We start from the raw sequence: 22047 nt of genomic DNA, 5'->3' as shown, positions 1-22047 counted from the left end.
TAGGTAAATAATTGTTTACCTTTTGTTGCACAGAAATGTTGGCAAAATTGGTGAAAAACGATAAGGAAGACCTTGAATAAGAGATCGATTTGTTGCAATTAAAATAAATTAGTTTTAAGCAAAATCTAGTTTTCATTTCATAAGTAAAAGCTTACTTTTCTTTCTTTTTAATCAAATTATTGATTATCATGTACAAATGTGTGTTGCATGTACCTACCATTTGAAGATATGCCTTAAAATATACTACATTTTTAAACAAATTTAACTTCAAGCAATGTTAAGTACATAAATAGATTTTATTGTTAACAAGTTCTTTATTCTTAGACCGCTTGATTAATGTTATTGTTTTTGCTGAAAAAAAAAAACTATTTTTTCAGATAAAATCCATATAAACTATAGATATCAATAATTAAATTACAGATGATTTATTTTATTTATTTAATTCCTATTTTCTGCGATAAGTTATTGACACTAAACCACACACGGAATGGATTCAATTTGGTTGGGAAAAGAAAAATAAATAAAATATTACTAATAAAAAAAGAGAAACACAAAAAACAAACCAACAATGCGTACATTTAGGAAAATTAAAAAAAAATGTAAGAAAAATTAACTATTCCTGTTAATACTTGTTTTTTGCTATGCTAATAAAATAAAGGAAATATTTCATACAATGATGACATTGTATGACGGTAATTAAAAAAGGCCACTTTTTAGTTTAAGAAACGAATGGACATTTTTTGTTCCACATCTGTGCGTTCCAAAGCTTTGCAGAAATCTTCAAAGGATATTTTACCCTGGCAGCAAAGATCAGCTTCCAATATGGTACGTTCAGCTATACTAACCAATTGATCCTGGCTAATATTAGCGCCGACCATCATATGCAAAATGCTCAGTAGCTCATCACGGCTAATCACACCGTCGTCATCCAAATCGTACATTTTAAAGGCAACTAGGAAAAACCAAACAAAAAATATTAAATTAAATATGAAATAATGTGTATTGCTGCTTACATTTCAATTTGTCTTCCCTTGAATTGAGTTTGTTTTCCTTTTTAGCTTTAATTGGTCGGAAATGAGCCAAGACATTCATGAATTGACGGAAATTAACGCGATCATCGGTGCTATCGGCAAAAAAGGCATGCACAATACGTTCACACAGTGGATTAATGGCCAATTCGGGAATACGCAGGAAATCATCTCGTGACAAGGTACCACAATCACCACGATCCAAAGATGTAAAGCGAGAATATAAGCGTTCAATTTGGTTAGGGGTAACTGAAATTAAAGATCATAATAATTAATACATTATTTATTTAAACTATGGAGGATATATATAGGAAAACACAGGGTGAGATAAAAAAAAAACTGCAACAAACCAAACGACATAATTTTTACAATTTTTTAATTGTATTGAATGAAAGCTAAAAAATGTCGGAAATAGCATCAAATTTTAGAATAAGTTTAGATTTGTTCGAATTGGTCACCTTTGGCACGAATTATGGCCTTCAAACGGCCAATGAAACCGTCACACGCTGCCCGAATGTTGCTCTGCGGTATTTTGGCCCATTCCCGGCGAAGCGCTCGCTTGAGGAGATCGACACTTTGGTATTTTTTAGTGCAAACCTTGATTTCCAAAATACTACAAACACAATAGTCCAACGGATTGGTATCCGGAGATTTTGGTGAAGATGGAAATGAAGCGAGGAACCTCAACCTTCTTGGGTGGCGCGTGCTGAGTGCGATGGTACTGAGTCCTGTTGGAATGTCCATGGTTTGCGGCCAAAATGTTTGCCCAAGGCTTTAATACACACTCCAGAAAATTTTCGCGATAATATTCGGCATTTATTCTGATTCCACGGTCGATTAGTACGAGCGGAGAACGACCATCGGCTGTTATCGCGGCCCACACCATCACCACGGCCGGCGCTTGAGTTCTGGTGGCCAAACGAAGGTGCACATTTTCAGCTGACCTTTGGCGACCTCGGCGAGTAAACACGATCATTTTGTTTGTTTACAAACTTCTCGGCAACGAATGTTTTCCCATCGGAGAAAAGCAAATTCGACAATTCACCACTTTTCCATCCAAACATAAAGAAATCACACTATCACGCTTGAATTTCATCACGAATAACTTTTTTCCTGGAAAATTCTCATCAAAATGCTTTTGTACGCTTGTAAACAATATAATGAGCTGTCACTGGAATGATTTTAACAGCTGTCGGACGAGTGGCTTAAAAATGACAGCAGTCTGAAGTTGGTTGCAACTATACAAAGGTAGAGGGTTTGAATATGTTTTATCCTGGCTACAAGGAGTGGATAGTTGTATTTGCAATGCCAGTAGGACCTTAACCTAATCAGCTACAAGGTTTTTTTGCAAGTTTGTACAGATTAAAATACTGACCTTACATTAAGTAAATCTAAGTCTGATTAATAAGTGAGGGGAAGGTTATATAGTACTTTGCCATTCTATTGTAAGAATGAAGCCCTACAGCCTGTTTTTGTAAAAAAAATCCTAGGTATTTCCTGCCTTACCCCCTGGTACACATTCTCCACTAATAAACAAACGTTGTTTTTAATAAAATCAACAATAATGTGATTGAGCCTGACCATTTTGCAACATCAAAATATACAAAAACCCAAAAATACAATGTGAAATAAAAAATATATATTTTCAGTCGACAAATTTGCGGGCGTTGGGGAAAAATATATGATCTGTTCCAGAACTTGCAACAATCTTCTAGTTTTGCAATAAATTTCGATATGATAAAGGAAAATATGTTTTCGATTTTGTTTGATACTGGATATAATAGTATTGAAGTATACTTTGCGAATTTTTGTACAAATTGATTCAGTGAAAGCCAAGGGAAAGCTTTATAAACGTATTAACCTAAAAAACAATTGTTTTAAAAGTAATCAAAACAAAACCTATTTATTCCCATCTTCTGAACATTGTACCTACATACATAAAAGTTTTCAGTTATTTTCAGTTTCACTAGTTATTAAATAATTAGAAGGAGCTTCTTATCGGCTACCATTCAATCGATTCTTATCTATGACACATTTCTAAGAGAAAACCTGTCTAAAGTATTGACTACTATACTTTTTCTATAATTATAGCGACAACATTGCGCCATTGACACACATGTGTACACACATAACACATTGTGAAGTGCAAACAAATATCAAATATTATATAGGTATTTGAGATATTCAAGATCATACTATCTGGCGAACTTTCATTATAGCAATAAAAACACTTGACAATTACCAGTCAGCTTAAAAAGCAAATAACATATATACATCCATATGACTTTCTAACAATAAATGACAGATATTGTGACAAGGATGTTTGTGTGTGTAAGCTTTTTTAACTACTGTCTGTATACATTTCAATTGTTGGGATAAGAATTGGCTGTGAAATGTACTTTTGAAATAACCAATTAAGATTTGACGTCATCATTGCAGATCAATAGTTTGTAGATGTGTATGTAGCATTCCAAAATATTTCAGCATCGTCACGAGACATTCAATATTAAAAAGATAATCTGATGCCCACATTTTGGAAAGATCTGTTTGGTGCCATTGGATAACATCTATCATTCAGTAGAACAGGAAATTTAATATCCGACATTTATCTATATTATATGCAATAAATTGTTGTACAACAGGCATGCCAATGTTCGCAGGTTTGCTGCTTGGAAGGAATGGCAATGTAGATAATAGAAGATAACCTGAATATAAAAATAGATTTTTAATATATTTAGACTCACTTTAATGTGATAACAAAAAAGGGACGGTAGTAAATGTTGAATTAATTTATTAGTACTCAATTTTTTTTAAACAATTATTATATTCTAAATTTTTTAATCTTCTTTTTATTGTTTATTTTAATCTTTTTAGACATACCAAAATTACACACGGATTTAACAATTTGTTATCGTGTTAAGAAAATGAACTGATTACCCGTCCATTATTGTTAGCATAAGAAAAACACATTCGATTCACCCAATATCTTACAGACAAATACTTTTATGTACTATATTAAGTTCGACAAATACATTTTATTAAAACCCTGCTAAATCATCAATTAGCAACCCGAAATTGACACTATGTACGTACGTAGCTATATGAATGCCCGGTCGAAATACAAAACCAATAAAATATATTTATTAGTTTAAAGATAATAAACAAAGTCAATAAACAATTATGTCTGATAAATATTTCATTCTTTCTCTGTCACACATTATCCACATCGTAAATTTTCCGTAGTTATGGAAGGCACCCAGCCAGCCAATGGAAACAACCAATGAAGGTTACCTTGCACAGTTGTCTTAAATAAATATTCAATATTCATACTTACAGCCAGTCTCCTCTTGAATCTGGGCAATTTCCTCAGGACGCAACAGTAATGATGACTTGTTACCCATACTGTCTTTTCTCCTTAGACGAACTCTATCTTGTCTATTTTAGAATAAAAAACAAAATGTTTTTACTTGTACGACGTCGTGGATACTTCGCAATTTCCCCAAAATACAGTGATCAGCTGTTATTAACAATTGACAGCTATGACAAGCAAGCACTGACATTTCAATGCAGTGTTGCCAGATTTGGTTTAGAGAGTTATCAATAAGCGTGTATAAAGGTGGGTAAGAAAGGTAGGTCATCATAACGACATTGCATTTTTATTACATTTTCACTCAATGAATCCACGATACAAAATAGAAACCGAAATATCAAGCCACTTAGAAACCTAAATATCAAATAAAATCCGATCTTAGGATCAACTTGTGTTCTATGAAAATGTGAATTGCAAACATAAATAAAGAATAAGACTGTCCAATGACTACTCTAAAGGAAATAGTTCTCATTGCGTATATTCATAGAGCTAAAATCCAAGCTGTCATTGCCATTTGTGCCAAAACCTTCAAAATACCAAAAATGAGAAGGAACCGGTTGCACCTGCAACAGAATTTAGCATAGATTTATTAAAAATCGATCAAGGCTTAGCTTTAGCTCTCATGCATGTTTTACTTTTCATCGTTTGACACTTAATCCAATCAAATACTATCCCATACATATACAAGTTCCATCAGATAAAAAATTGAAATTCTCATAAGCCGTAATACGTTGATTAATTTGATTGTTATGCCTTAAAATAATTAGTAAAGGTTCCTACAATACAAGCTAAATCAGTTGCTCTGTTCCAGTACCAGAAGAAATCTACTAGTATTGAATTTTTTTTCGATATCAAAAAGGGGAAATCGTTTATGGTAGTAAAAATTTTCACATTCCTGCAGTTCTGGAACAAACTGTTTTTTTTTACTTAAGACCCCCATTGACATTGGCAAAACTTCCCATCCGCCATGTTAATGTGGTCTGAGCTTAAAGTATTAAGATACTGTTTGCAAAAAAATAGGTAGGGGAAACGGAAATGTAATAACTTTTTCATTAAATAAGGTTTCCTCATGGTAGAATTACAAGGTAACCCTTTCAGGCCAGCTGTAGTCAACTTGATATGTCAAACAAGTTGTTGTAATTCGAATTCGCCGTAGAAATACATAACAGAAATTCAAACATCATAGAGGAAAAAATAAACACAAAAATATAAAAATCAAATTTTGTGATATAATTCAAATAAAAAAAAAAAAAAAAAAACAGAATATGAGGTGCTGTGCTGTTTGCAAAAGAAAGGATAGTGAACGACAAGCAACATTTTTCAATGTACCCAAGGAAGAGAAGATGTACCAAGTTAGGACCGAATCGGATACTCCCTTCGAGAGTTATCGTGCGCACCAGCCAGCCAGCCAGACAGACGGACGGACATCGCTAGATCGACTCCAAATGTCCTGAAACGGATTTGGTTCAAAGAGACTTAGGTTCTAAAACCGTTATTTCGGCTAGGCACGTTTTGACCGTATCAAATGATATATACCCTCTTTAGCCATATGGCTGAGGGTATAAAAACATTAAGTTCGGCCGGGCCGAGCTTTGAATACCCTCCACCATTACCTAAGAAAACATTTTTATACAAAAGTATCTGGATTCAAACATGTTCCACTTTAAACTACAAATACGACTGAGATCGGTAGAAGAATGCAGTTAAAGATTTCAAATACCAATAAAGTGTGTGGAACCGTTACATTGGAGTCATACCAAAACATGAACCTATATACACATATTTATACTAAGTGGATTTCTATCTACTGCAAGTTTTAAATACCAAATTTGAAACAATTCCGTGGGTAAATGTGACTAAGATCATTAAAATACAGTGGGGACCTTTATATTGTACACAATTCCGATAGATCCACCGTAGTTACACACAGGTTTAAATTCACAAGTTCCACGCATATATGTACATTTATTATTTACTCACTTTTAATGGCAAAGCATCAACCCCAATTCTAATACAAAAGGATAACTTGGAATCTTTACACATTTCTTAAAAACCTATATCTAATGCTACAAGGAGAATTATTTATTTTATTAAGAGAATACAAAATAAGTGATAACATTACATATATTTCGTATTTTCGCACTGGATTCTGGATGTCGTGAGGGAGGAACCGGAAGGAGTGGGACGACATTGCCCATCTCCGCATTATGTTTGTTAATAATATTGCGATGCACTATGTTTGGATGATGATCCATTCTACAGCTATCGTACGCACCAGCAAGACAGACGGACGGGTCGCCTCCAAATGTCCTGAAACGGATTTCGTCGAAAGAGGCGTTATTTCGATCAGATACATTTTGGTCATATGAAATTATACAGACCTTCTCTAGCGATATGACTGATGGTATAATACGTATACACTTCCAGTTATTGTAGTATTTTCAGTTTATATGTTAAAAATATACTAATCTCAACTAATATATACATATGAATAAACCAAAACAAACTTATTCAATGTTTCAGAATGAAGAGTTCTGATTGGTGCAAACCAATTTGCCCCAAATTTTATACTTCAAATAAATTCGCCCTGGTTAAAACTTTGACATATCAAGTTTCTAAAAAAGTTGCTTTGTTGTAATTTTCGCCTATGTTGCTACCTGGTATTTCTACCATGGGTTTCCTTTTGCCAAACGTTACAAGTGTGAATAGCCTTCTGTCCACTTTATGGTGCAAAGAAATTTGTACAATAAGAAAGAACATGTATATTCTTGTTAGGTTTTTATTTATATTTTTAGTTTTGACTTGTGTATCCTATACCTTGACACGTTAAAAGTACATGGTGTTCATTTACCTTTTCCTCGGTGAAACGAGCTCCGCACATTTTCTCGGCTACATATATTGCCGTCTTTGTATGATTTGTCAAAGGAGTTGTTAAAATTTTCGACTGCCCCTTGGCCAAGGCCATATAGATAATTAATTGATCCTGTACATATTGATCCACACACACCTGTTGTGAAATTAGTTGAGCAAGTTCTAGACCAGCTTTAGAACCCAATTCATGGGCATCGACTTTTTTCTCGCCCAAAGTCGAAGAACCAATGACACAGCCAGAACTTGTAGTTGCTTTCAAGATGACACCAGAACCATTATCACGCGCAACCTCTGGAGATTCTTTATAGGCCTCCAGTTGACAAGGTGGTATGTTTTTGAGAGTTGCTAGTTCCTTTTCAGCTGATGACTTCATATTGTCGGCAAGATTGGGCGGCAAACGACCAGCTACAAAACACCAACCCACAGTCTCTTGTACTTGGCCAAATTCTGTAAGATTTATTGGTTTGAGACACTTCACCGGTGGTACATACACCTTACAACGACCACCTCCACGAGGATAGTAACCTCTCGTCATGAGATCAAAATCAAAGGATACCCCAAGCTGTTCTAAATTTGGTCTCAGAACTTCTGTCAGAAAGTCAACTTGTGGAGCCATACCCACATTAGTGCCACCCACAAGTTCCAATTCAGATTTGCCCCCGGCAAAAGCCAGTACCGGCAAGGCAGTTTGCAAAACTAATGATATACTGGCAGCCGTTTGAGTATTTACAAAATATTTACCATGTTTTATTTTGCCAGGATTGAATTCTACTTGGGTAGATTTCATTTGATTTCCATTAACCTGGGCATCGGTAATTTGCACCAAAAGATTCAAGCCAAACAGATGTTGATTGGAGAGCCCGGGATTGGGTCGATTTGCTCTTATATTGACGATGCGAACAGGTCGTCGTAGAATACAGCTGAAGCTGAGAGCATTACGCAGGATTTGACCACCACCTTCCAGATATTTACCATCGATTTCCAAAAAATCAATGGGCATTGTGAAATCTTTTCAACAGCGAGATACCACCGGTTCGTCCACTCAAACAGATTTACATATATACACAAACGGCTGATTTTCCGGCATGAAGGACGCTTTAGACTCCATAATTTATATGAACCATATGCTTTGTAGGATTTTTTTATTTTTGCGGGCAATATGCAATTTTAAAATCTATAAATATTTTATTGCATTAGAAATTTATATCGCAGCTGACGAAAATGATCAAAATAATATTAATTTTATGACTAATATCAATTTGCATCATTGTTCCATTGAATTATTTCACAACAACTACAATTATACAAACTACGTGGAACGCATAACAACTAAAAATTACGACACGACTACAGTAATTGGCTCCACAAGTTTCTGACAGCTCTCAAAAAGTGCGTTTTGTTTACATTGCAATTTGTGATTTTTAATTTGTTTTTCTGGCAGAAATTCATGAAATTTATAGTTTTAGTTCTTTAATGGCAAATATGGAAAAATTAAATGCAACATTAAATGCGGTAAAATCATTACGTTCCAGTGTACGCCAGTGTTTTGAACAATTAGCAGATGGCACTGCCGCCGAACAAACTGAAGATAACCGGACGAAATTCCTGGTCGAGTTTCAAGAGAATTATAGCCATATTAATCAACAATTAAGGTTGTTAACCGTAAAATCAACCCCAATTTATAAATTATAAGATTTCTCTCAATTATTTATTTACAGGGAAGTCGAAACATTGATCAATGGCTTACAACCGTCATTGGTTTCCTCCTATTTGGGAAATACTACATATTTGGCCCAAGAAATTACCCAGGATCGGCAAGCTATGTATTCCCAGCTAGTTAATAGTTATAAATGGATAGACAAAGTTCACGAACACAGTTTATTGGCCTTCAACAACTTAAATTTGAATAATTTGCGGAGGTCCTACACCTACTGCTCGCAGAAGAGGGGTAGAGTTCAATACACATCTTGTAACAATCCAGATCCAGAGTAAGTATAAAAATGCCGGTATATATATAAATTTGTTTTTCATATATACAGAGAACTCAAATCCAATTTTAAAATGCAGAATTTATGTTATTGTTATAAGGTATTTGTCAAAGATGTATAGGTAATTAACTGCAGAGACTTCTTATAAATATGATCGATATTCATTTTTCAATATTCTGTCGTCAACTTTTAGAAACTTATTCATCAACTAATTTTTCCTGCCAAAAATTTACCACTTACAACAAACTTTGCTTTGAGGTTGATTGTAGAAACTTCACCATTGCTACATAATAGACTGAAGCTCTTCGTATTTATGTGTACAATAAATGTAGAATATTGGAAGTAGTAACATAGAAATGGTTGAGTTCGAAACACTAGCTGTAAGTTTCCTCCGCAGTGCCCAGGTTTAATCGAACATTTGGACAATTCTAGACTGGTATGTATTGAGGATGATGTAGAAGTATTATTTGGACATGATTCGCAACCATGAGAGTTTGTTCATTTCCGGCTTAGTGATTATTGGCCTTTGTTATATGAACTTTAATCTTAAGTGTAGAATATTGGAAGTAGTAAGACTCACAGTGCTCAAATATATTCGAACATTTAGACAATGATTTGGACATAATCCGCATCCGTAAGACGTTGTTCATTTCGAATGTATGGTTCTGGGCCTATGCCATATAACTAAATTTTTCACGTCGGGATTATTAAGTTACAAAATGTTTATCCGCATGGGTCTAGATCATAAGTCCTGCACCTCGATGCTGTTGTTGTGGCAGCTCGTAATGTTATGTTCGTTCTGATATCTTCTCTAATCAGTTTCTGCTTCTAACTCCATGTTCCAAATGTCCAAAAAAAAGCTACCTTTATTGTAAGTAAGTTTGGCCGGGCAGTTGAAGAGGCGAAATTTGGCCATATGCCAAATGCTTGACGCTGATGTTAATTCGAAGGAGGCTGTACCATCCACATCTCAGTTGTGGCAAAACTACTCTGGTTTCTCGGCCCGGTTGTGTTTTTCAGCTGCAATGGGAGAAGGATGATCCTCGAGTATACCACTCTGTATTCGGATATGACTGCTGTTATCGCTGCAGAGTGAATACTATTCAGTCCTGTTCAATAGAGGATCTCTCTTATATCTCTGTACCTCTTTTTCTACATCAGGAAGGTCTTTCCTAACATACCTGGGCGAAGGTTGCCTGTCCACCAGATAGTGATTGGGATGGTTGGGTTTATAACATCCAAGTAAGGGTTGCATTGACAGCGTTTTATTATACTGCCGCACAACCCAGCATATGAATGTTCGTATACATCAATGTCGGTGTTTGGTTCCTGTTGTAATAAAATCGTATGAAGTGAGAGTTATTAGCTAAGCTCGATATCGGGAACGTTAGCTTGTGTCAAACCGTATTTACAAAACTGTTGCTTTCACCACTAGCTAATAAAACAACCTTTTGCTTACTTTCTACGACTTTAGCAAATTTCACTTGAGGCCTATTTTTACATTTTTCTATGATAATTCGTAGAATACACGGTGAATCTTCGGGTGTTCATTTGTGTCCTTCATCTGCCGTATTTCCTATGGTTCCTTAGTGCATAATTGAACGGTCCTTCAAGAAAAATTAAAAATAACCATTCTACTGATTCCTACCTTTTGGTGGCTTTTACAATGCAGTTTCCTGCTTTGAAGATCTGCTAGATGCCATCTAGAGGCAGAAGTTACAGTTAATTAAAAGTAGATTTATAATATCGAAGTTCGTAGGCAGTGGGCACGTCAAGGCTAATTTAAAAAAGCTTGTTCAAACATTTCAGAAATCATCCTTCGATGAAGATATCCATAGCATATTCATCACATAATAATTATTATTCTCTAAAGAGTAGTGAGTTCTCTTTTTGAAAAATCTTCTGTTAATCAAAATAATTTTTTTTTCTTCACAACCAGATTCATTGACAACCTCTTTTACAATGATATTTCGCACACCAACACAATTTATGAAGTTTGCCGTCAATTTAGTTCCAATGCTGTGGTGTTTGTAAGTTCATTGTGAATTTATTTTTAAAATTAATGTGCCTTTCAACCACAATATTTTCTATTATTATCCCATCCAAATAGGCAACCATAAGTCATGTTCTGAAGGCAGCTATAATATGCAAAGGTGTTCTCATTGAGTGGGTAACCGTGAAAGGGTACGATGAACCCATGGAAATTGATGATCTATGGACGGAATCACGCTACGAGGTCTTTCGTAAAGTTCAAGAGCATACGCATTCAGCCATGTTGCATTTCTTTTCGCCCACTCAGCCGGAATTGGCGGTTAAAAGTTTCATGGTAAGTACGAAACATTGAGACGAGCCATCTAATCACTTCACATACATAAAACACCCAATTGTTTTTTTTTTATTTTATAGACTTGGTTGAATAGCTACAGTAAATTATTCTTGGAACCTTGTAAGAGATGTGGAAAATATGTTTCAAATGGTTTGCCTCCCACATGGCGTGATTTGCGGACTTTGGAACCCTTCCATGAAGAATGCAAAAATTGCTAAAAAAAACACTTCTAAACCTTAAGCAACAACATCTTTAGTTTTAGTTTGTACTCCACATTTTAAACAACAAAATAAAAATGCTAAAGTAATTTTTTTTTAAATAATATTTCTTTTTTAGATATATTTTTTTAAAACAAAAAAAGAAAACAATTCATAATTTCTATGATTTCTTTTTGCAAACAAACAAAAGAATATTTCATCATTATCATTCTATTTAACTTGATCAAAATATGTTCTGCACTTTATTCGGCACGAAATGTAAGGGGCTTCTTGTTTGCAGCAGAGGGGACGAACGATCGCATAATGTTACGGTTAAATATCCGCCTGTGTTAAGGGTGCGTTAATGTAGGGAGTTGGAAAGGCGAAGGAGAATACAGTTATATTCGTATCATAATATGAATTATTCTCATCGATGTGTGTATAATTTGAAAATATAACTGGTTCTGGATAATATTGATGATGTTTGCACTCATTGGCAGAGCGCAGTTTACAGAGCATTTGCTTTACATTATCAAGAACTCACAATGATGACAACATTATTTTGTTTGCTTTACAACTTATTAATAGACATAGAAAAGGGAGAGGCGGTCATCGAACGTCCCTGTTGCATGCACAGACGTGCGAAATTTTCACGCAATGTTTCGCGCAATTGCAAGCGTTGTTGTTGAACCTTTTCACGTTGGCACTGATACTCTAAGACCACTTCATGGGGAATGTAACAGTTCTCTTCAGCTTCATCATCGCCATCGAAATCGTCCTGAAAAGTAAAATTTAGATATTAGATTTTGTATGATAAGTTTTAAAAAAAAAACTTGAAATAAATATCATGTGCAACAAAAGCTTAGAAACAGTCACATACGAAACACGTAAAGATTTATAAAGAAGTCAAGTCGGGCCGAACATTTTTCTATTAGAGTAATTTTAAACTTTGTAAATGTTAACTTATTATTCCGCTCTTAAAATAAAAACAGTTGCGTAAGTAATGCTTTATGAAGAAGTTGTAAAACGGCCAAGAGTAAATTTCGCAAACATTACCCAAAAATGAAATATTCGTTTAATGCTAATGTCACCTGTAAACATATTCCAAGTTTTTCAAAGAACGGACGAAGATATGAGAAAGTTATAAATCGTCTACGAAAATATTTTGAAAATATTAACTTAAAATTAAGAATTTTCGCTTGAGGCTAACTTTGCTTGTTAAACTTTTCCAAATTTTCAAAAAAATGGTCACATCAAGCGAGACATTTGTTGAATATAATGATGGTGATGATGTCTGCTTTCTTTATGCCCAAAACGTTTAACAGGTATTTTCGTTACTTCTCCAAGTCTTTTAAAAGGGTTATGAAATGGTCGTCGATAGACACAGAAACTTCTACAAGTAGATCATTACCAAATACCTCCCGTCGTTTTCGGACCTCCAATTGCTTTTTTAAAGGTTTGCTATAGTCGTCACACTTAACAGTAAACATAAATGGAATGGAAATAAATAAAAACCTTTATAAAGCTTACCAACATTTGTTGCAGACTCAATGTATTGAAATGATCCTCTGGAAAGAATTTACACGAATCCGAACCAAAGCTATAATCAAACGATTTATGATGATAGTTATCATCATCGTGATAATGATCACGATTGTATTGGTCATCGCAATTGTTGTCATCAATCGATGACGACAAATGACATTTGTGTGGGTCATTGACCACATTTTTGTTGTTGGTGGTACGTTCGTGATTGCAAAAACCATCAGAACATGATACCTCTGAGCCTTCAGAGGTATCTTCGGGCGATGAAACAACACTTGAGGTACGCGAATTGCCGTGAGACAAGGGTTCACTGCCATAGCCAGAATCTTTAATATCACTTTCGCAAGGACACTCAGATGTTGGAGCATGACAATCGTTGCATTTTGTTGTTGTGGCATTAGTTGTTGCCGCAATGCGATCGGAGGAGTTGTTGTTTTTAACAACAAACACCTGCTGGTGATTACCACTAGAAGAGCTACTCAACAATTCGGATTTTTGAGATTTCTCCTTGTTCTTGTTAATATTAGCACCGCTACTATTGTTGTTGCCGTTGCCAATGTTGGTGGGGGAATTTTTCTTTTGGGGTGTTTTTAGTTTTTGTTTTTGCTTTTGTTTCTTTTTCTTCTGCTGCTGAGTATTTGGCTGAACTGGGTTTTGGATTGTTGCTGAATGCGGTTTATGATGTTCACTACTAACATCATCCGCATCGTCGTCCTCGTGATTTCCTTCAAGATGATCACATTCCACACCTGCGTCTTCCTCCAACTCTTTCGATTTCTGACCAGCAGCTAACACATGTCGTTTCTTCCCCGTCTCTTCTTCGCCCTCGTATTCCTCTTCTTCGTCTTCATCGTTTCCTAGTGCTTCATCACCATCATCGTACGTCGATGTTATGGAACTCTTCGCCGAAGTCTTTGCACCATGATGTTCATGTAAGTCTTCATCTTCGCTACCCTGTTGGTCCTCCTCTTCCCCTGCATTGATTTCCTTGCGTTCGCCGCATACACGAGAATTTTTCTTCTCGTTCTTCTTCTTCTTCTTTTTCAACTTCTTCTGCTCGCGTTTGTGTTCCTTGGCTTTTTCGGCACGACTAATCTCTTGGTAAAGCAATTCTAAATTGCTAATACCTTGTTTCTTCTCCACGGACATGTCAAAACTTTGACACAATGCGTGAACGCCGACAGCAGCTAAAACTTGACAGGCACGTTCCTCTTCACGCAGACTAACGTAGACACGACGCAAACGCTCATACATGATCATACCGACACAGGTTAGAACTTCTTCCTGCGCAATCTCTAATGTTTTCGCATGTCGCTCTCTCAGTTTGGAGTAGCTGAAAAAAGAGTAAAAGATATGTTAGTTGCGTTGTTTACTAGCATAAATTATAAGATATATGGATGTGAAGAATTTATTAGTTCTAGGGCTGAATATATATAGAATACATTTTACTATTTTTATTATTTTATATTTACAAAACGTAAATCTCATAAAAATGTTTCTAGTTTGTTGTCAATTTTTGCAAAGAGTATTCTACCTCTGCGTGCCTTTTCTGTTAGCATGTGAACACTTTCAACCCGCATTGCACGTGATGCTAAATTTGCAGATACTGGATCTTCTGGCTCACTTTCAAGCAGCAAGACATAGTAAAATAATGGCGAATGAAATGATTTATGAATTTGCTCGGATTTTCCAGTCGACTCATCTCCAAAGAAGCTGGCAAGAGAGGACATTTGAAAATCGAACGCAAGGTATCTAAAGCCGTCTGGGTCATCTGGGCTTTCTTTGAGACGAGAATTGGTAGTTCAGATATAAGAATCGTGATAGGCATTTTCACTGGTCAATATAGTATCAGCTATCTAATTTGAAAATAGGATAACAGTGGTTTTGATTCCTGTAGTCTATGTGAGGATGATATAGAGATAAAGACGAAAGTGGGTGTATGTCATCTCGCTGGCTATTCTAGTATATTTGGGGAAAAATTAGTGATCTCAATCTCATATTAAGTAGTGGCAATGTTGGGAGCTAGCCAATAAATTAATCGACACTATTATCTTTTCCTTTTTGTAGATATTCAAAACAAAGTTATGTTTATATCCATCCTACTCCCTCCCTCCCAATTTTAATAAATTATAATAAAATAAATCCTTTGACAAGCTAAAGGTGATGATAATCCACATAAAATGTTTTCAATAAACTTACCTTCCGTTGACTTCGGGTTCGGCGCGCCTTATAAGAGCGTCGAGAAAGTCGATTTTGTTCGTGAAAATATGTATATGCTTGTCGGGGTGACACTTTTTGATATTAGCATAAAGTGCGGGGACATAGCCTTTCTCTTTCGGTGTCGTCTCACCCACTAAGATTTTGTAAGCCTTTTCGATCTGTTCAATAAATAATAAAGAAAAATAAATTTCATTTAAACGATCAAATAAATTGTATGTATATGCAGTCAAATACTTACCTTCGTACGGCAACCATTGCAGAATTTATGTTTTTTCAAATAATTCTCTAAGACTTCACGCAATTCTTTTGTCTCAACCACGGCCAATTCTTCGCGACAGTTGTGTTTCATCGATGACCACACCTCACGCCACGTCTCTGAAAATGGCTTCGAACGAAATGCATCCAGTGAATGTAACACACATCTGGTCTTGTTCCGTAATTTACTTTCCAGCAGGTTATTTAGAATTTCATGATGACGATAGAGTAGTGTGCCTAACGCTTGTGGTGTTTTCATTTTCTCTTCCGCTATGCTTAGGACACAAGAATTTTTCAATACCAATGGATCCAGCGTTGGATGACCGGACATTGAAAGCTGATAGAAAAGGCGCTCAACAAGTCGTCGACAACCGACACATTGAACGCACTGATTTAGAACGGATACGAATGTCTTGCTGCTAATTTCCAATGATGTATGCAACTCATCCGTTGTAAGAAGATTGAATTTTCGTGTAAACTCTTCGAGTTCTTTGCCACGAATGTGAGGACTATCGATGCACAAGCCTTTACTGTTAAGATCCATTAACATCTGCAAAGTAAAAAATAAAAACAAAGGAAAATGAGGAATAAGAGATTCTGGAGAAAATCGTTTATGAGAGTCATGATGCAAATAACTACATAGTATTTAGAAAAGTCCTTGCACGAACTAATTATGAAGCATAATTTTTCATAACCTTTGAAACCATTTTTGAATATGTCACTAGTTCTGAAAATCGTAGTTCAATTTTAAAGAATCCAGAAAAAAGTTATTCGTGATGAAATTGAAGCTTGATAGTGTGATTTCTTTGTATTTGGCTGGAAACCCACAAGTGGCTGTCGTTAGAGCACTCCAGCATTTAAATGTGAATAAATCTTTTTTCTCGTACCATCGCTAGTTACCGTAATACTGGTAGCGTAGCCCGACGTCAAGGAAGTGGACGGAAGAAAACAGCAACATCAGCAGAAATGGTTTGAAAAGCAAAGAAGTGACTTGATCGAAACCCGCGACGCAGTGGTCGAAAAATGGTTTGTGAGCTGAACATATGGCAATATTCCATTCGACAAATATTGAAAAATGAGCTCGGGGTAAAGCCATTGAAATTCCAAAAAGTGCAAGAAGTTGAGAAAACATTTGTTGTCCAGCAGTTTGTAAACAAACAAAATTATCGTGTTTACTTTCCAAAGAGGTCACTTGAAAATGTGCACCTTCGGTTGGCCACCAAAACTCAAGCGCCGGCCATGGTGATGGTGTGGGCCGCCATAACAGCCGATGGTCGCTCTCCGCTCGTATTAATCGACCGTGGCATCAGAATAAATGCCGAATATTATCGCGAAAATATTCTGGAAGGTGTATTAAAGTTGTGGGCACGCAAACATTTTCATTTCCAACGGGAATCAGCAGCACCACCCAAGAATGGTTACAAAATGAGGTTCCTAGCTTCATTTCCAGTGCACAATGGCCACCAAAATCTCTGGATACCAATCCGTTGGACTATTGTGTCTGGAGTATTTTGGAAAGCAAGGTTGGCACTAAAAAATACCAAAGTGTCGATCACCTCAAGCAAGCGCTTCGACGGGAATGGGCCAAAATACCGCAAGGCAACATTAGGGCAGCGTGTGACGGTTTCATTGGCCGTTTGAAGGTCATAATTCGAGGCAAAGGTGACAAATTCGAACAAATCTGAACTTATTCTAATTTTTTTTTGCTTTCATTCAATAAAATTAAAAAAAATGTAAAAATTATATCGTTTGACTTTGTTGTAGTTTTTTTTTATCTCACCCTGTACTGAATCGATTTTCAACAAATTTGACTTTATTCCCTCTATGCCTAATTTGGTCGCGCGTAGCAAATTACATTCTTTTCGCGTTAATATTACACTTTTAATGAACAATAAAAGATAAATCGGACGTAGATATGTAAAGGAGCTATATCTTAATATTGACCAATTATCTCCAATTTCAATAGGATTCGTCCTTGGGCGAAACAAATGATATCTGCAAAATTATATCGACCAGACAATAAATGCGAAGTGTACTTTGTTCAGAAAATATGGTCATGGACAGACAGACGGACGCACATTTATAAATCGACTCAGATAGTGATTCTTTGAGGATCATTAAAATCAACTATAGGTCTATGGACATAATACTCTGACCACAGTGTAAAATAGGGTATGTTATAATCGACCATGAACAAATATACAAAATTTATATATATATTTTTATGTTACGAGTCTTCCTATTCTCAACCAGTTCTAATTTTATATTTCTCTGCATTTATGCATTTAAACAATTTTTTACATTTTCAAAAGAAAATCAATGAAAAGTAACTACTATTATTACCTTCAAGATAAGATAATACAAACTATTTTCAAATGTTTTTACACTGGTCGATCGAACACGTGTGTAGGAAAACATCTCACACTCATAAATACCCGCTACGTCAAATTGTTTTTATTGAAAATTCCAATTAAAAAAGCTGAACTTTAGTCCCGTAAATCATTTATGCATAAAAATCAAAATTGAAGCTGTACACAACACAAACACGGGATTATATCTTTGTCTCATAATAATAAAGGAATCAAAAACAAACTGCCAGAATGAAAGAGAGCAATAACCAGACTGAATGCTGTTGTGAGTGCAATTAAATGTTTTGTTTAACAGTGAGTGATGGATGCCGCAACGGGACAGGATGACTTTCTGATAAAAAAAAAAAAGAAAATGGATGTAGATCTGGAGGGTTTCATATATATTCGAACCTATCTCTGCTAGGGTGCTGGATCAGGGTTTGAGATAAGAAAAAATCTATATAAAAATTTTTTTTTTCAATATAATTTTCTCCTTTTCCTCGCGAGTCAACATCCGATGTTTTTTTTATTAATACTGGAAGGACGGGTTTCGCCGGGGCTTATGAGATTCAAATATGTTAGCTTATAATGCTGTAAGATTTTCCTTGTTTTTGGATGTTACTAAATTTATTTAAGTTTACGACTTTGATAACAGCCAGGGTAGTTTGGGTTCAAACACGTTCCAGATGTGCAGTCATCTCAGTGCGTATTCGGCGTGAATTCAATAAAATGCACAAAACGTCTGTCAATAGTGTAATACAGTCCCTATTTAATTGCCCTGTCAACCGGAAGATCTTTGGCAACAGCCTATCAGACTTTCTGAATTTCTAAAAATGGAGTTAAAACACGAAAAGCACTTGTTCGACATCATACACATTTGGTATTGCGGTGGTCCTCACAATTACAAATTCTTTATCGGCAAGAAAAGAGTTCAATCAATCCAATATCGTACAATGAAAAGCTATTTGGTGTTTTGAAGTTAGAAGGTGGAGCATAAACATTTTCCCAATTTAGGGCACACACTCGTGTTCATTCTTGGAAGTATAATCAATGATAAGAAAGGAAAAATATATATAAGTGTATAACAAGTCTTTTTAGAGTAGTTTTAATAGGATGGTTTTCGTAGCCAGGATACATCTGAGAAGAATGTTAGTTTTATTTTCCACTTAGCATATACTCCTTGTCTCCTGTTTGATAACATTATATTGTCTCTACCCCCTCTTCATCCTCACATAGTCTACAGTAGGCAGGGCAGACTATCGACATAAATAGACAGATGTTCTATTATGCTATTCCTAAGTTCTCCTACCATTTCGGCTGCTGCTAGATTGCAAAGATCTCTGTCTGGAAACATTACAATTATAATTAGCTTTATAAGATTATATAATAGTTGAATTTGGACAGAATACGTCAGCACCGGTGCCTTCAGCATACGTCAGCACCTTCTGTATTGTATTGTTACATTTATGTAGTTAAGGTCGAAAAAGGTTGGCATGTAATCACTAATTCTATCGCCTTCATCTAGAAAGTCCAGGATACGTCGTAACCAAAACCCCAAAAAGTGCTATCCTCCCGCTTTCCGTGGTCTCTCTTACGACAGCCATTTTCAAAAACCCTCAAACAACATCCATATTTGATTTTTCTTTAAACATAGATAACCGGGTCCATCAAAGTGAAATAATTAAGTCTTTGTTTAGGCGTGAACGAAAGTCATTCCATTTCAACAGAATAAACAAAACAGCAGATAAATTGGTTTTCTCCAAACCATGAGTTATATTGAAACATTCCTAATGTTGCAATAAAAATAATTTGGTTCTTGAGGCTCTCTGGTTGATGTTGTAAAAGAAAGCAACTTTTTGTAGATAGATCCGAAACCAATGTTTATAGTTTAATAATTTATTTATTTTTAGACTATTTGGTTATGGAGTAAAAATCGTCTTAAATAAGGAATTAGAAATTTCAATTCCCCATATTAATACCATTAATACCAGTAACACCAACAAGTGATCATCACAAAAATTTGTTAACAGAATTCAATTTTCCATCTCTGTTTAGTTGTATGCGTTTTCTGTTCAATAGCACAGTAGTACAACAACAACAACAACTACACCACTAATAAGCTGAATTATATGTTCAACCTGTTTTTACCCAGCTTCTTGTCTGATGTGTGGTGGTCACAAAGATAACCAAACAACAATAAGCAATATCCAAGAAAACAACAATGAAAAATGATTATACTAAAAAATTAGACTATCAAAGAAAGTTTTTTTCATCGATTTTTTCTTTTCAAAAACTAATGGTAGTGAACTGCATAAATGCCACAAATTGTAAAGGCGTTTTAAGTCATTTTGTTGACCACGGAGGAAGTGGGTGACTGTGGGCGTAGTTCAACATCGAAAACATCACTAGCTTGGTAGCCGCACTCAAGGAAACGTACAACACTTTGTTATATTTTTATAGTTTCAATCAAAACATTTATTCACATTCGCAATGCGATTATCAAAATAAAATAATAATAACCCAATATTTTTACATTGAGGTGGTACTGGGCTAGCTGGTGAGTTATTGTCGTCTTGCTTTTGTCTACAATAAACTGCGTATGGCTCGACGTCATACAAATAGTCGACGACAAACTCTCATGACAAGTGATAAACAATTTAATATTCAAGGTTTTTGTTCCAAAACAAATAAATTAAAGAAGGCAATATCGCCGCCGAAGTAAACGACATCACTTAACATTGTATGTGCGAGGCTGGCTGGCTGATTGACTGTGCGAGAAGATACAGCACCAAATACTCTAACAAGTTTAATCAGCGTCAGCTGCACCTTAAACTGGGAGGAGGGTGGTGCGGCGGATGCAAATCGTTATGATTATTATAATGGTGGTAGTGAGTGTGGTGGTAACAATGAAAGACGGCAACTCACATCGCACCAAAGAAAATACAACAGCAACAATAATAATATTCCCCTGAAACGTTGTTACATTTCTTCACGAAACACTACTGCGTTGATGATGATTACGAATATGCTCTTCTGTTGTGGGAAAATAAAAAAAATCGTCACACTGTTTGTGAATAGCCAATAGTTTTTCTATTTTCACTTGACATCGGTAACTGGAAAACTGTGTTAATCATCATCATATGTACCCCTTACCATTAGATTATCATCACCAGCACTGACGGGCAATTGTCTCCGGCCGACGTTCACATAACTCATGTCCTCCATTCTATAGACGTAGGTTAGACGCGCCATGTTTTATTAATAAAAAAAACAGAATTCACTCGCTTATCGTTTTCTTTTTCTCGTTTTCTTCAACCACGTATGCCTTATTTATGGTTATTGTATCAATAAACCTTTACAATATTAACTATATTATTTACAAAATACTCCTTAAAGGGGTTTTTATGCAAAAAAGTGTTTTTATCGCAGAGTTTCTTTTCCTATTTTTCACTTCACCAATAAAAAGAACCGATGTGTAATTTGACAAACTTGACTCGTCGTCTCGTTCAGCAATTTTTTCTTTGATCACAATGAAATGAAAAATGATGTTGCCATATTTTTATATTGATTGTGCAACTCTGATATTGTATTTTTCCGTGCTATGATTAACCTACGTCCTCATACGTCTAACACAATAGAGGGAAGCATTAAATAACACAATAAAGGCCATTAATATTAATTGCAAATGATATTATTGTTCAATAGATAGTAAATCACTATCAAAACAAAAAACATATGAGCAACTTTCTCATTTAATTACGTGGCATCACCAGAAGTTCAGTGCTGTAAAATGCAGTGAAGAGAAGATGGAAAAATACATATATCAACCCTACGTAAGATAATAGAGTTGATATTGAGTCTCACCCTATAAAGGTGGTTCACATTAGACGATTTAGTAT

General features: G+C 35.4%; 4 protein-coding genes across 5 annotated transcripts; 1 reads left to right on the top strand and 3 right to left on the bottom strand.

Moving 5' to 3' along the window:
* Positions 1-260: 260 nt before the first annotated feature.
* Positions 261-4561, bottom strand: LOC101890839 (calcineurin B homologous protein 1). The gene is made up of 3 exons (XM_005184834.4): positions 4363-4561; positions 1014-1277; positions 261-952 (listed from the first exon to the last, which is right to left on the bottom strand). Exons 1-3 carry the CDS (start codon positions 4427-4429, stop codon positions 714-716), a joined length of 570 nt encoding a protein of 189 aa, XP_005184891.1. The 5' UTR covers positions 4430-4561; the 3' UTR covers positions 261-713.
* A 2598-nt stretch (positions 4562-7159) lies between these two features.
* LOC101892049 (RNA 3'-terminal phosphate cyclase) lies at positions 7160-8431 on the bottom strand. The gene has a single exon (XM_005184841.4). The coding sequence runs from the start codon at positions 8267-8269 to the stop codon at positions 7190-7192; it is 1080 nt and encodes a 359-aa protein (XP_005184898.2). The 5' UTR covers positions 8270-8431; the 3' UTR covers positions 7160-7189.
* Positions 8432-8644: 213 nt separating this feature from the next.
* Positions 8645-11899, top strand: LOC101891013 (mediator of RNA polymerase II transcription subunit 27). The gene is made up of 5 exons (XM_005184835.4): positions 8645-8921; positions 8988-9257; positions 11197-11287; positions 11368-11583; positions 11664-11899. Exons 1-5 carry the CDS (start codon positions 8743-8745, stop codon positions 11799-11801), a joined length of 894 nt encoding a protein of 297 aa, XP_005184892.1. The 5' UTR covers positions 8645-8742; the 3' UTR covers positions 11802-11899.
* A 119-nt stretch (positions 11900-12018) lies between these two features.
* LOC101891187 (gametogenetin-binding protein 2-like) lies at positions 12019-21692 on the bottom strand. Of its 2 annotated transcripts, none has more exons than XM_005184836.4 (5): positions 21302-21692; positions 15784-16350; positions 15525-15703; positions 13311-14658; positions 12019-12558 (listed from the first exon to the last, which is right to left on the bottom strand). In XM_005184836.4, the coding sequence occupies exons 1-5, from the start codon at positions 21398-21400 to the stop codon at positions 12352-12354; spliced, it is 2400 nt and encodes a 799-aa protein (XP_005184893.2). In that variant the 5' UTR covers positions 21401-21692; the 3' UTR covers positions 12019-12351. The 2 variants fall into 2 exon arrangements, with proteins under 2 accessions (XP_005184893.2, XP_058983996.1); XM_059128013.1 differs by lacking the exon at positions 21302-21692 and adding an exon at positions 20682-20977.
* Between the last annotated feature and the right edge of the window lie 355 nt (positions 21693-22047).

This window comes from Musca domestica, unplaced genomic scaffold, assembly GCF_030504385.1.
Source record: "Musca domestica strain aabys unplaced genomic scaffold, Musca_domestica.polishedcontigs.V.1.1 49, whole genome shotgun sequence".
NCBI classification, from domain to species: domain Eukaryota; kingdom Metazoa; phylum Arthropoda; class Insecta; order Diptera; family Muscidae; genus Musca; species Musca domestica.
Note: the sequence above shows the minus strand (reverse complement) of the source record. Positions and strands in the feature narration are given on the sequence as shown.